Consider the following 13,168-nt stretch of genomic DNA (forward strand, 5'->3'; position numbering starts at 1 on the left):
ATATAGAAAGAGAAGTCGGAACGATTCCCAAGGGAATATATATACGCTTTAAAAGAGTATTAACATTTATATATACAAGTTATGTAACTTCTCTTGTTATTATAAATAAATTCTGGATGACCGTAAATTTAAATCTGGTTTCAATGTTTAGTTTCAGAGGCGAGGGTATCCTGTGCTCAGCAATAGCATGTGCGCCTAAAATAAAAGACGCCTACCGGCAGCCGCAGGCAGCCAGGCACCCCTCGCACTCTCCATCGATTCACCAGCAAAAATTTCTCAGCGCCGGCCTCACGGCAGACCGGCCTCTGTATCACTGCGCAACCGATGGCTTCCTCCCCGTGGCCGCTCACCGCCGGTGCCGCCCCCGTCCCGCCGCCAGAAGCAGCAGCTGCTGCTGCTACCGCCGCCGCCGCCACCCCCGCCCCGACGTCGGAGCAGCACCGGGTTAAGGTTCCCCCACAATCCCATTTCTTATTATCTCCCTCGCTCGTTGGCTCGTTTTCTCTGGCTCTCCAGGTCCAAGCTGAGCTCCTGACTGGTGCGTGCAGGAGGAAGGAAACGCTGCCGCCGCGGCTGTACCGAAGCAGGAGGAGGAGGAGGAGGCCAAGCCCCACTTGCCGCGGGACGATGACTCGTAATTGCGATCCCCCTTGCCATGCGTCGCTTCTCTGTTACCGCAATGCATGCTCTGTCCTTGCGTGATTCTCGATAGAAACGCTGCTTCACTTACGGTTATATTGTTGTTTTATGCGTGCACCCATAGGGCTATATGGGATCCGCGAACACGCTGTTGTATACTTGTATTAGTCGACGGAGGTAGTCAGGTAGATGTATGATACTAGTGCATGGATGAGATGGGGCTGTTACCCTAATACTGGTAGCCTCGTAACAATGCATAGTATATTAATGTTATTATTATATACTCATATACGGATATACCAATAACAGGAGTACCTCATCAGGTCACCACTTTTTGTAGTTTTACCATGTGCACAAGGAGTGGTGGAGCCAGAACCAAAGCCCTGTCTGTCACTAGTATTCTGGACTTTAATAAATTTGTCTGTAAGCAAATTTCAGCAAAAGAGGTACTACTTTGCAAAAACCTGTGGGGTCGATGTGGTTCCACTATGGAGCACAGGCGAGTGCCCCTTCACCTGTGACGGTGTTAGGCATGCGAAGGGAACATGATTAGACTATATGTTACTGATAATCATGTAAAAATAGTGGCAAAAAGAAATCAAGTTAGTATGTATTTTTTTCAGAAAGTGTGTCAAGGTATGAAGGCTATCATTTGCACTTATATTTCTCCTAATTTTCTGGTTCCAGCATATTAGTTCTCTGGAAGAAGAAGAAAAAGGATGACATCTGTTCTCTAGTTAGTGAAAAAAAACACATAGGTTTTGTCCCTATACATTGATTCTTTGCATCTGCAATGTCATATCTTCTATCTTGTAGAGTTTTGGTCTCTCTTGCAACAATGTATCCAAATCCCATTATTGACAAGCTGATCTGAACAATTTTGACTTTGTAGTAAGTTACACACTGAATTATTTGACTAATTACCTTTTGGTTCAGAATATCAAACTTTAGATTATTTTTCTTTACACATTAAACACAAAATTTTGAAGAACCTATTTGGTCCTTGAATTATACTATAACTTACATTTGCAATTGGAGGGAGTAGAAATTACAACATCTTAATCCTGTTAGGCCTATGATTGGCAGAGCAGAGGTATTCCTTTGATTTGGACCTAGATTCTGCATGTCGTCACTTTGAGAAGCCATCAAGGTTGACAGTAAATTTTGTGCGTTGTGTTTAACATGTGTAGAGAAGCAGTAATCCAAGAGCATGGACAGAAGATCAATAGATATCAAGCAATCCTTGCAGCCCGTCTGAAGGCCAAGTTTTTCTCCAAAAAGGCTTTTGACAGAGGTACTCATGCACTCTTCAACCTCTTGAACTTTCTAGAGTCACATAATTTCTAGTGTATGCCATTTTTTTCTTTGTTTTATCGCAGACAATCAGATCATTTTGTCTTGTCTGTAGCAGCTCTGCCGTTGAGTGAAAATGTGTTATAGTTCTCTCTAATATATTTTGAGTACATTATCAGCGAAAGTTAGGGTGTCACTGTTCATATTGTTTTTGACTGGAATCCATGACTCAATTTCTCTTACATATTAGTCACAATATGTTAGTCTAGGACATAACTCTGTTACAAACGAGTACTCCTTAAACCTAATAATCATCAGTTCTAATTTAATAGCTGTAATTTTTTGAGTCTAGGGTCTGTTTGAGCTTTACCTGAATTAGAATGTCAATCAATTTAAGATCATCACAACTCTTTTCAGATGCTAAACTGGAAAATGGGCTTTTCCCTTTTCAGTGTCAGCTCAAGCTAGCCTTAGATCTGTTATTTGGCTGCCTGATAATAAAGAACTAATAACTTGCTAATGCATCTTCCTCTGCTAGTCAGACAGGTATTAACAACTTCAGTGTCTGTTATATCTGATGTGTATGCTTAGAGCCTTAGATTTCCACTTCATATAGAAAATTTACATCAAACAGGACCATGCAAATTATTTGTTAGTCAGCATTGAGTAGACATGATATGTGGCTATCGTTTCTGTATGAACCTTTTGTGTTGACAAGTCATTTAATCATCTCTAAGCACTACAAATCTATGTTTATGGACTTATGGAGGCTACTATTAAAAACTATGAACAATATGTCAATATGCATGTATTTATGTTAACAGTTATCTAATGAGCTGCTATTTTCTTTTCTGAATTTCAATTTACTTTGCTGTCCTCCACTAGTGGACTCTTAGAGAAATGGGATTTTCTGAGAAAGGGAAATGGCGGTGAAAATGATTTTACTGGCTGGACGTCACTAGGATGATTCTGCTAAATTTACAGATGGTCCTTTTACATGTCAATGCTTGTCCAAATAGTCTAGAAGCCTTTGTAAATAACTGAAAACTGTGTATATCAACTGTGATGTATTGTTAAATTTCTCTGTTGTGGTTGGTCACCAAGTAGTGGTATCAGCTAGACAGGGTTCAAATCCTGGCTTGCCCCCAAAAAAAAACTTGCTCTGCCTCCCCACAAAAAATAGCTTGGCACCAGCCTGTTGTAGTGGTGAGGACCTGGGTAGTGGCAGGGTTCGGGGGTTTTCTTGGCCGGTTTGGCTGGGGTTTCTTCTCAGAGCAAAGCTCTGGGGGCAGTCCGGTTGAGTTTTTTTTATATAAAAAAAGTATCTCTGTTTATGAGGATTTATTTATTACAGTTTCCTTAGTTAATGGTTATTCTTCTTGTTTCACATGTGTTTTCTAGTCAGACATTCCCTGTGTCTCGATGCAAAGTTTCATTTTGATTGATTAGAAGTTTAAAACAGTACTGGCTCTCTTTTCTTAGACTATATAAATTTTCTGCTATTTGTCCTGTTAATAGGGAACATCTTTGAATCAGAAACCATTGTTGGAGGTGAAACAATCCGGTCAAGCAGGTATATTTCCTGTGAGCTATTACTCTATCAGTACCATCTCAGATTTCAGTATAGCAAGCATCTAAATGTCTTTTCCCCCATAGGTGGCCATGTACAAGATCGTTTGCAAACCCTGAAATTTTTTCCCGCGACAAGAACAGCAATGAGAAGGGAAATTCTCCATCTTCAGCAGCAGATTCCTCTGCCAAGAACAACTCTCCACCCTTGGCTGGTGAAGCCTCACCAAAAAATAATGCTAGTGCTTCGGTCACAGAAAACAATCTAACACCTGGAAAGAGACAGCAATCCAAGAAGAATTGACCTGATGGATTAATGTAGGATAATCAGGTTATGTTCTGTTCCTCTGTAGCCTGAGGCTAGCAACCTGAAGTATACGCCTAGCAGGAAAGACAAATTGACGCCAAAAGTGCTTGTAACCTGGTATTTAAATTCAGTTTGTTGTACCTGTTCTAGAAAGCATCTGTAGCGAGGAATACTGTTTTTTACTTGGTATTTAAATTGATGTATTATAGACTATCCCTATTGAGCCATTGATTGGTTGCTCAAATCTGAATACCAAATTTTCTTCATTACTCTGAATTTCGTTATGCGATTTAACTTCTTTTATGTTGTGGTGATACACTTGCAGATGAGAATACGAAGCTAACTTTTTTTCACATGGCAATTTATAGCTCCAAAGAGCATGCTGATAGTCTGCTATTGACACTTCATGATAATTCTTTCAATTATCATTTTTTTCTCATCTCATTACTGTCCATATTCTTATATCTTTCTGTTAAAGCACCAGGGACAGAACCCGAAGTATTCAAGGTTCAGAGTTGACAGCATTATAGCAGGTACACACATTCTCATTTACAGGTAAATGCATTTAAAAATATATATATATATACTTGTAAATGGACTTACAATGCTATCGAGAGCTGAAGGTCTGGAAATGCTTATGCAGTAATTTATGGGAGGGTAAAATGTTGTTATCTACAGAATCATGTTAATGAACTGTAAGCTGTTTCTATCTGAAGGTTGGCTCTCTGTACTTTCCGGTTCTTGTCCCGTTGTGTGGAAAGCTGCATCACCAAGCCTACAGAGGTTTTTTTATTGTTGTCAGCGGCCTGCCCGCCTGTGCAAGTATGTATCAACTATCAATACTATTGCTTTCTAAATACTCTGCTTGGCCCTTGTGATGTGAGCAACTCAAAGTGGTCTATGCTTTTTGTATTTTATATTTACATGCTCACAACAACCTTTAGACAGCACTGATTGATGGCTCAATTGCCAGTTGCAAATTTCAGATACGTCCTTGTTTCAGAATCTCTTTGATTTGCAATTTTATCAAGATTAATTTGACATCCACATTACTGGAAAGATAACAAACCTGGTACGTTATTGCCTGGTTACTACATTATATTATTTCCAAGTGAAGTCAAAATTAGATGCAACACTTCTGAAATTGTGCTTGAACTATTGCACATGTATCTGATTCTTGCGTAGGGATGACAGTTGAACCCACGTGTGTGGGTGCATGCGGGCACCGCAGCCGCTAGGGTATGGCCGCGGGTGCCAAATTGTACCCGTTGGTCTCATCGGGTTGGGCCCTGAAATGTACGAGGGTCAGGTGCGGGCGCTAAATCCCCACCCGAAGGGTGCCTATCCGGGCCTGAAATATAAGGAACATCTCATGTAACTAAGTAGATGTCTAGTTGTTAAAAACATGTTTGACATCTAAGTATTAATTTTTTAGTCCATTTCAAAAACTTGTATAATTACATGGCACCAATACGGTAGTTGACTAGATGTGTGATATATAGATGACAAACTTCTCTTGTTTTCCACTTTCTATAGTTATTAATACAATCATGATGATATATTACTTGTGAGATTAACATAACCAACAGGTGCCCAAAATCCGCAGATGCAGGAGGTGTGTCGAGGGTGGGTGTGATAATACGTTGCCAGTGTTGTCGCAGGCAGATATTTGCTCTACTCGCATCACACTCAACCCGTTGACATCCCTTCTTGCAAGGTTTCCTATGTTCAAATTTGCCATTGAAAGAGCACGCATAAGCATCCTAGAATGATTTACATGTTTACTTGAGATGTTTGTATTACCTGTAGTTTCAGTTTCATTGAATTTGATATGTTAGCCCACACATGGTCTTGATTATTTTAATCTACTATGTTACTAGCCATTTCTTTCATGATCAAGTCTTTTCTGTTTACTGTCCTTTCTGTGCCCGCAGGGTTGGGTGGGTTGTGTGTGGGGGGGGGGGGGGGGGGGGGGGGGGTTATCCTATTAGAGTGTTCCAACTAAAGAGCATACATTTACATGTTCGATAATTTTGCTTTCTTTTTTATATACATTAGTTTCACTATGTATCTAGACATAGTGTATATCTAAGTGCATAGTTAAAAAAAACTTAAAAGCCAAAACGTCTTATAATTTAGAATGGAGGGCTGAAGAACCGCTGAAGCGAGCAAGTTTACAGCAGCCTCCAACCCCATCCACCACATCATTTTCAGTGGAAAGCATCAATGGAAACCAATCATAAGGCTTCTTATTCCTTAATGGTTTATGGGCAGTTCCTTGTTTTTTCATCTATGTGCTGTTGTTACTTTGGATAGCAGCTTGTTAATTAGTACATCTGATCAAAATTTGTCTTGGCCACCTTTATAAAAAGAGATGTCAATAATAGGTAGTTAGAATATACCTGTAGACATATAGGAGGCAATAAATCCACCTCAAAACATATTTTATTTGGTATAGTATAGTAACAAGCATCGTAGCTAAAATGTGAAAATAAGAATGAATTTATTCAGTAGCGCGCGGTGTCATGTTGCGGCTCTGAGGAGGAGCTTGGCGTGGCGGTGTTCTGCGCCTGGGTGAGCCGCTCGAGCTTGGTACTGAGATCGGTCTTCTCTTTCTCAAGCCGGGCGTTCTCGCAGCACACATCACTGCAGCCCCTCATTGCGCGGTTCAGCTCGTCGAGGAGGCGGCGGTTGGCCCCGCGGAGGTGGACGACCTGCGCCCACAGCTCGGTGAGCTGCCGCTGCTTGCGCATGCGTGATCTCCTGGCGGACTCCCTGTTGGAGACCATCCTCCGCCGCCTCCGCTCAGCCTCCGCCATTGCCGTGCGGCCGCCGCCGCCGTAGGCATCATCGGTACTGCCGGAGCCGGCTGGACTGTTGCCGGCAGCGACAACCGCCTGTGCTTCGTGGATAGGTTGTTCAAAGGTAGAAGGCGAGAGGTGGTGGAATAGCGGAGTGGGCGGCATGGCGATCATGTTGCTGTGGTAGTGAGCGTGGAATGCCTGGTCCGGATTTGAGAGGCAGTGAAGGCTAGCCACTCCTCCATGGTAATGGTGCTGCTGCAGCATGTGTGCTTCACTCGTTTACTTGCTCAGTGGAGACTGCTGCAGACCTTCGAGGGTGAGGTCGATCTGGGATCTCGATGTAGGCTGGCTTCTTGGTGGATTTTTGCTCTGGGTGAGCGGAGGGGGCACTTGGTTGGTGAAGGCCTTTTATAGCGTACCAAAGGTAGTTTCGCTTGGCCCCTTAAGCCTTACCCAGCTAGAGAGAGAAGCCACCTTCTCTCGCCTTTTTTTTTTATCATTTTGGTAGAATTTGGTCGCTTTAGTTTTGTCGATTTGGTACATGGCCATGAAGAGCAACCTTTCGTCTTTTATGCTCAACAATATCCAAACAACCTTCTATCCCTCTAGCTCTGCCCTAGTACTACTTTTGAAGAGAACATTGGCCTTTTCTTTTACCCGGCCTCTTGCGTGCATCCATGACTTGACTTGCGTGAGTAGTCTTGTCCAAGGGTAAAATTATATTCCAGATAGCATTCATGCATGCCAAACTCTCACTTTCACTTGTAATGTATTCTCCATTAATTCCCCAAGATGCCCGGCCTTTGGCCTCTGTCATCAACAAATTACTTTACCGATAGAAATTCTTTACCTAGTTGTAAGAGTTAGTTGCATGAACCTGCTGTATGTATGGATAGATGTGTAGCTTTACCTACTTGAGAGCCACTGTAGGAATAAACAGGTTGAGATTGTTAGGCCACTAGCTAGATTATGAAGCGGATCGGCTATGCGTATCGTTTATACATTAGTTTTTATTACATCTGCTTGTATTGTATGCACCGTGCCCGTGCAAGTACGACACCCATGAGTTTGATCACGAGAACTGCAAGTGCCTTTGATTAGCAACAGCTTTATATCACTACCATAGGGGTTCGACAGCTAAGAGGATGGATGGATGGATTGGTACGTCGTTCCTTTTTGCACTACTGTAGCGCTTTACTGTTTATAATAATTGTAGTTTCCTTTTCTTTAGCAATTTGGATGCTGGTATTGTAGTAATTAATCTAAGATATTTGGCTTTTCAAGATAATTGAACATTGCTAGATGCACATGTAATAAGCTGAGGATATATATGAGCCTTATGTCAGTTTTTGGTGGTGTGGGTGCACACCCCAACGGGCAACCACGTAGGGTTGATCCCTTTTTTCTTGGCTTGGCTTGGCTTGGCTTGTGACCTTTCTTTCAACTTTCTGACTAAGACATTGTTCATCCTCCATAAGTGGTACAATTTGCAAAAGCAATTGCAAATTGACAATTCTAACCATAAATAAATAGGTGAACCATGTAGCCAAAGCAGAGTATGAGGTGCTGCAAACATTCCTTTATTCTTTTTTTTTTGTAAAAGAAAATGGAAGCAAGGCCCCCCTTCAAATCTTTATCTGACAACAATATAGGATCAACTGAAACTGTAGGGGAACCTTTATCAACAATAAAGATGGTACCTAGGCAATAAGATTATAGAATAAAGAAATATAACAAAATCATATGTTTTAAAGACAAGAAACATGAAGCTACTGTTTGCTCCTGGTTTGGTTCAATTAGCTGCAGTCAGATGGGATAAACTTAAGAGGAAAAAAAAACGATTGACAAATTGAAAATGACTGAATTTTACCTTTACAGATAGAGATGCAAACATTTTGGGGATTCTTGTGCAGGTGCTCCATCCTCCTATTTGTAAGTTTGTTCCCTGTAGTTTAGACCATGGTTGGGGGGGGGGGGGGGTGCAGCTGCGGATGAAATTGGGGGTTATGAACGTGATTGCCCTGAATACTAAACCCAGCAGATCTCTGTGATTTACTTCTGAATTTCTCTGAAACATTTAGGCACTGAATAGTGATAGAAACCAGAGCATAGTACTCTTTTAGACTGTCACTAGAAATTCCCTACGTACTTACCAACACCTGTGCTGCGCCGGCCCAAAGCAATAAAGCTCAGCTTTGTTGATATGCATGCATCGGCATCTCCATTTCGCGGAATACTGTTGCATTATTCGCGGCAGAGCAGCAGCGGATCCGCGCTGACGCCATCGGACGCATGCTTTTGCAAAAGCAGCAGGGACGCGGAAATATTTGGGCGATTAAACCCCCCCTCGGCGCAGCGACCAGCGGCAGCGACAGGTTGGGTTGGCGATTGCAACCACCAAGAACATATTAAATCGTATAATAAAAAGCAGTTGCTATCCCGCTTTGCTTCTTGCCAATTGTGATGCCCCTGTCCAACACTTCGTTTTCAAACTTTCCTTTTAGTATGTGTGTGTGTATATACGATCGATCATGTGGCTCACAGATCTAACTTTTGTGAACCGGACTTTTTCTTCTTCTTCTTGTGAGTTCTTGGTGTGATCTGTGATGTAGTGGCCATGGAGCTAGAGGGATGGAAGTCAAGAAGACAAGAACTCAAGGCAAGAAGGGCCAGTGAATGTATGCCTCATTGACACCTCCAACCCAAATCCATTTCTCATCATCCAAGTCATTTCTTAGGCAGTTTCAAGTAGTATTATCAGCAGCTCAACAGAAAAATCAGCGCAGAGCAGAGACATTTTGTTTCAATTTTTTTTTCTCAGTGGCGTCACGCTATCACTGAACAAATCTCACTTGATTCTACGTGGGACACGGTCGAAAATACCTTCGTCGATGTTTCTGGCTTTGTGCTTGGCTGGAGGCTTTGTCCCCTCGGGTTATTATTCTCTTCGTCCTCCTAAGCCAGATGAAATCCTTAGGATTCAAGTTGAGTATTTGACATTGATGCAACAAGGCAGTAGTAGAATATGTGCTCCGAGTCACTAGGAGGAGGCAGGGACACCTGACCCGAATCCTCCATGTTTTTTTGCTTCCCAAATCTGGGCTCATGGTCGGGGCCGCATGTTATGGGATTCTAGATATGTACTCCTAGAATTAGATGCAAACTTGCGGATAAAAAAGCTCACGTGATTAGACTAGGGAGGAAGCCAGTCCGTGAAATGGAGAAAGGTATTTCAGTTAGCTTAGAGCATCTCCAACAACTCCTTAAATCAACTTGGTATTCTTATAAACGGTAAAAACACAAAAAACCTTCTCCAACAACTCTCTAAATCTACTTGGTATTTATTCCAACTTGCTAAACATCGTCGCCGCGCGCGTATACATCCGCACTCCCTATCCTCGCGTATCGCTGCTGCAATCTCCCTCGTCAACTTCGTCATCCACCACAGGAACACCAGCGGGCTGCAGCGAACTCGCAGAGACGGAGGCCTGCTGGCTTCTGAACTTGCCGAACTTCACAGGAACACCAGCGGGCTGCAGCGAACTCGCAGAGGCGGAGGCGGTCGTCGTCCGCGAACTCACAGAGGCACACCGCGCAGTCGCCCCCGTACGCGTCGCCGGGATCCCGCGGCGCCGGGCGGAGCAGGAACCGGACGAGGAGGTGCAGCAGGCGACCATGAGCGGAGGCGACCAAACGTTCGGCACGGGGGAGCAGCCAGGGGCGGAGGACTCGGTAGGGCAAGGTAGGGCGCTCGCCCTACCTTGGTTCCGCCGCGGATGCCCACCCCAAGTTGAACGGACCGCCATGGATTCCAAGTTGAAGGTCCCGATGGCCACCGCTGCTGCTATTGAGAACTCTGAACGAGGAGTCTGAGGAAGATGACTGAAGTACTAAACCGCTACTTTCATTAGTTGGCCTTTGGCCCTTTTAGCTAGCACGTCATTTTCTACGGTAAGATGACGTCTATTTGCCTTCCGCCGCCGGCCACTGGCACTCCAAATTCCTATCGTTGTATCGCGTCTCCCCGGTTCGAGTTCGTCAATTCGCTTCAAGGTCTCGATCTCTCGGATGCGGTGCGGGCAGGGGCAGCAACAGCAAGCCGATGATCACCGACTTTGAGACAAAGCCTTCAGTATTGACAGTTCGCATCCCAGAGGAAGGGGAAGAAGAAATAGACAATGACAAGTGGGTTCCATCTGTCATCCTATATTTTTACCAAGTGAGAATATTAATTTGTTGGAGATATATCTTTTTTTTCTCTTGCCAATTAAATTAGCAACTTGCTATAACCTAAGATTTAGCAAGTGAATTTTACAAAGTTGTTGGAGATGCTCTTTTGCATTTTAAATATAGTGTAGTGAAAAGATGGTGGTGGCCAGCCGGTAAGCACAATAACAAAGGTATCACTTTCTCATTATGGAACAACTTCTTATTCCGAACTTCGCCGCAAAAAAAAAAAAGGGGGATTTGATAGAGTTCACTCCTGATTGTCTAGGTTAACGGTGACTGTGAGAAGAAAAAAGGAGTTGGAGTTAGCTAGCTAGATGTGCTTATTGAGATGGCACTTCCCGGCACACTGAGTTTAGTGTGTTTGTATGGTTTAGGACGTAAAAGTGATTATTCTTGAGAGGCATTAATAAATTTGATTCCTTGAAAGAAAATTCCAATACCTCTAATTAAATAGTTTTTGTCACCTCTCGGTACCTTCCAACCATAAAAAATTGAGAAATTTAATTCGTTACCTTTTGGTAGAAAATCACAATGACGAATTATGAAGCAATTCATTCATTCATTCGCATACGAGGAATTTAAGTTGGGCCTTGTTTAGTTACCAAAAAAATTTGCAAAATTTTACAAATTTCTCATCACATCGAATCTTCAGATGCATGCATGAAGTATTAAATATAGACGAAAATAAAAACTAATTGCACAGTTTGGTCGGAATTGACGAGACGAATCTTTTGAGCCTAGTTAGTCCATGATTGGACAATATTTATCAAATACAAACGAAAGTGTTACAGTGTCGATTTTCCAAAAAAAATTGAAAGTAAACAAGGCCTTGAGGTTCATCATGTTTTTCGATTCTTATTCATTTCTTCTAGGCAATACTTTAAATAAAATGGATTTATAATATCGAAAAAATTGGTTGATGCATCATACACCTTGCTTTGAGGAAGCGCAATCGCATACCATCTCCTTCGGAGCAAAGCTGGACATGAGGGAAAGGGGAAAAAAAGTGAACTCATCAGCTCAAAATGATAGGTTGGCAGTCGAGATTCCATTTGTGGTGCATCACGCGCTCTTGTATAGTTCATTTAGCTACCTTGCCTTCTTGTTAGGGCCACATTGTCGAAAATCTTGTATGATAAGTTCTGCTTTCCATTTCTCTAAAGAAAGCTGCTACTTTGGTTTCCCTCTCTTTGAAAGGAAAATTATTCAGTTTTGGAAAAGAAAAGAATGGTTCTCTGTTCATGAAAATGAGGTTTGCTGTTCAATTGACAACATAAAGTTCCAATGATGGTTGTCTTTGCAATTGCTGTTAGCTAGTATATTAATTCACAAAATTTAGGCAAGCTTAATTTGCACCTCACCGTACTAATTAAAGGTCTCAATGATGTATCATTATGAGACAAACTAAAAAAGAAAAATCCTACAAATTCTCACAACAATTAGAAACATATGACCTTTATTTCAGTTGACTCTAATCATCGTCGCTGACTATAGCCATTGGATCTAGATTATTTTATAATGCACACCTATACCATTATGAAAATTACATAAAGTAACCCTCTAAGTTTGCATATGAATTACCTAACTCTGGCATTATAAAAAAATAATTTTAAATAACTCTTAGTTTGTATAAAAAATTATCCATCTTTAGTATTATGAAAGATAATGCAATAACCCCTAAATTTCTATCTAAATTACTAATTTATGTCATTATTAAATATCTCTAGATTACTATTTTACTAAGTAAAAACTTTAATTTTAATCTAAACTATCCGCTTATACATTCATAAAATAGACTAAAATATCACTAAAATCTGTTTATAAATACCAATATAAACCATTATGGAAAAATAATTCAATAGTCACAAATTATAAAATATATATTTCTAAATTACACATTTCTACTAAAATAAAGTAAACAAAATTCTAAATGCCACAATATAGATGAAGTAAACATGCAATATATATTAGCAAAAATATTATTTTATTAGCTATCTGGTGTGGAAAAAGTCCCTTGACAAACCACATAACATGACACTACACAATTTGTTTAAATATATAGTCTGTGAATAGTTTTGTAAATTATATTTGAAACATTATGCTGTATCAATATTGAAAATTTAGTTTTAAGTACCTATGTGTTTTTATTAGACAATACTATTACACATACAATTCTTTGATATAGCAAAATTCAACGTCTTTAATGTTGCGGGTGCAACAAGCTGAAACAACCAATTTTGTCATTGTAGGAACTAAGAGCGTAGCCTAAAATCTAGAATTTTTCTTTATAAAAATGGAAAGTTTTGAATAAAAAATGCAATAAGTA

General features: G+C 41.1%; 2 protein-coding genes across 5 annotated transcripts; one reads left to right on the top strand and one right to left on the bottom strand.

Moving 5' to 3' along the window:
* On the top strand, positions 213-5,691 carry LOC8063741. Of its 4 annotated transcripts, none has more exons than XR_002449696.1 (6): positions 213-450; positions 549-634; positions 1,830-1,933; positions 3,451-3,505; positions 3,589-4,880; positions 4,994-5,691. XR_002449696.1 is itself a non-coding variant. In XM_002460345.2 (5 exons), exons 1-5 carry the CDS (start codon positions 325-327, stop codon positions 3,803-3,805), a joined length of 588 nt encoding a protein of 195 aa, XP_002460390.1. In that variant the 5' UTR covers positions 213-324; the 3' UTR covers positions 3,806-5,691. The 4 variants fall into 4 exon arrangements, 1 of the variants encoding a protein (XP_002460390.1); XR_002449698.1 differs by having other exon boundaries at positions 3,589-4,630; positions 4,782-5,691; XR_002449697.1 differs by having other exon boundaries at positions 3,589-4,341; positions 4,525-5,691.
* LOC8083274 (basic leucine zipper 43) lies at positions 6,220-7,925 on the bottom strand. The gene has a single exon (XM_021452953.1). It carries the CDS (start codon positions 6,874-6,876, stop codon positions 6,316-6,318), a length of 561 nt encoding a protein of 186 aa, XP_021308628.1. The 5' UTR covers positions 6,877-7,925; the 3' UTR covers positions 6,220-6,315.

Source organism: Sorghum bicolor, chromosome 2 (genome assembly GCF_000003195.3).
Source record: "Sorghum bicolor cultivar BTx623 chromosome 2, Sorghum_bicolor_NCBIv3, whole genome shotgun sequence".
Taxonomy (NCBI): Eukaryota; Viridiplantae; Streptophyta; class Magnoliopsida; order Poales; family Poaceae; genus Sorghum; species Sorghum bicolor.

What these genes read in the sequence shown, in the direction of transcription:
- LOC8063741 (XM_002460345.2), top strand. Translation starts at nt 325, where the DNA reads ATGGCTTCCTCCCCGTGGCCGCTCACCGCCGGTGCCGCCCCCGTCCCG. An exon ending in TTGCCGCGGGACGATGACTC is followed by an intron (nt 635 to 1,829) that starts GTAATTGCGATC and finishes TAACATGTGTAG; the next exon opens with AGAAGCAGTAATCCAAGAGC. An exon ending in CAAAAAGGCTTTTGACAGAG is followed by an intron (nt 1,934 to 3,450) that starts GTACTCATGCAC and finishes TCCTGTTAATAG; the next exon opens with GGAACATCTTTGAATCAGAA.
- LOC8083274 (XM_021452953.1), bottom strand. Translation starts at nt 6,876, where the DNA reads ATGCTGCAGCAGCACCATTACCATGGAGGAGTGGCTAGCCTTCACTGC.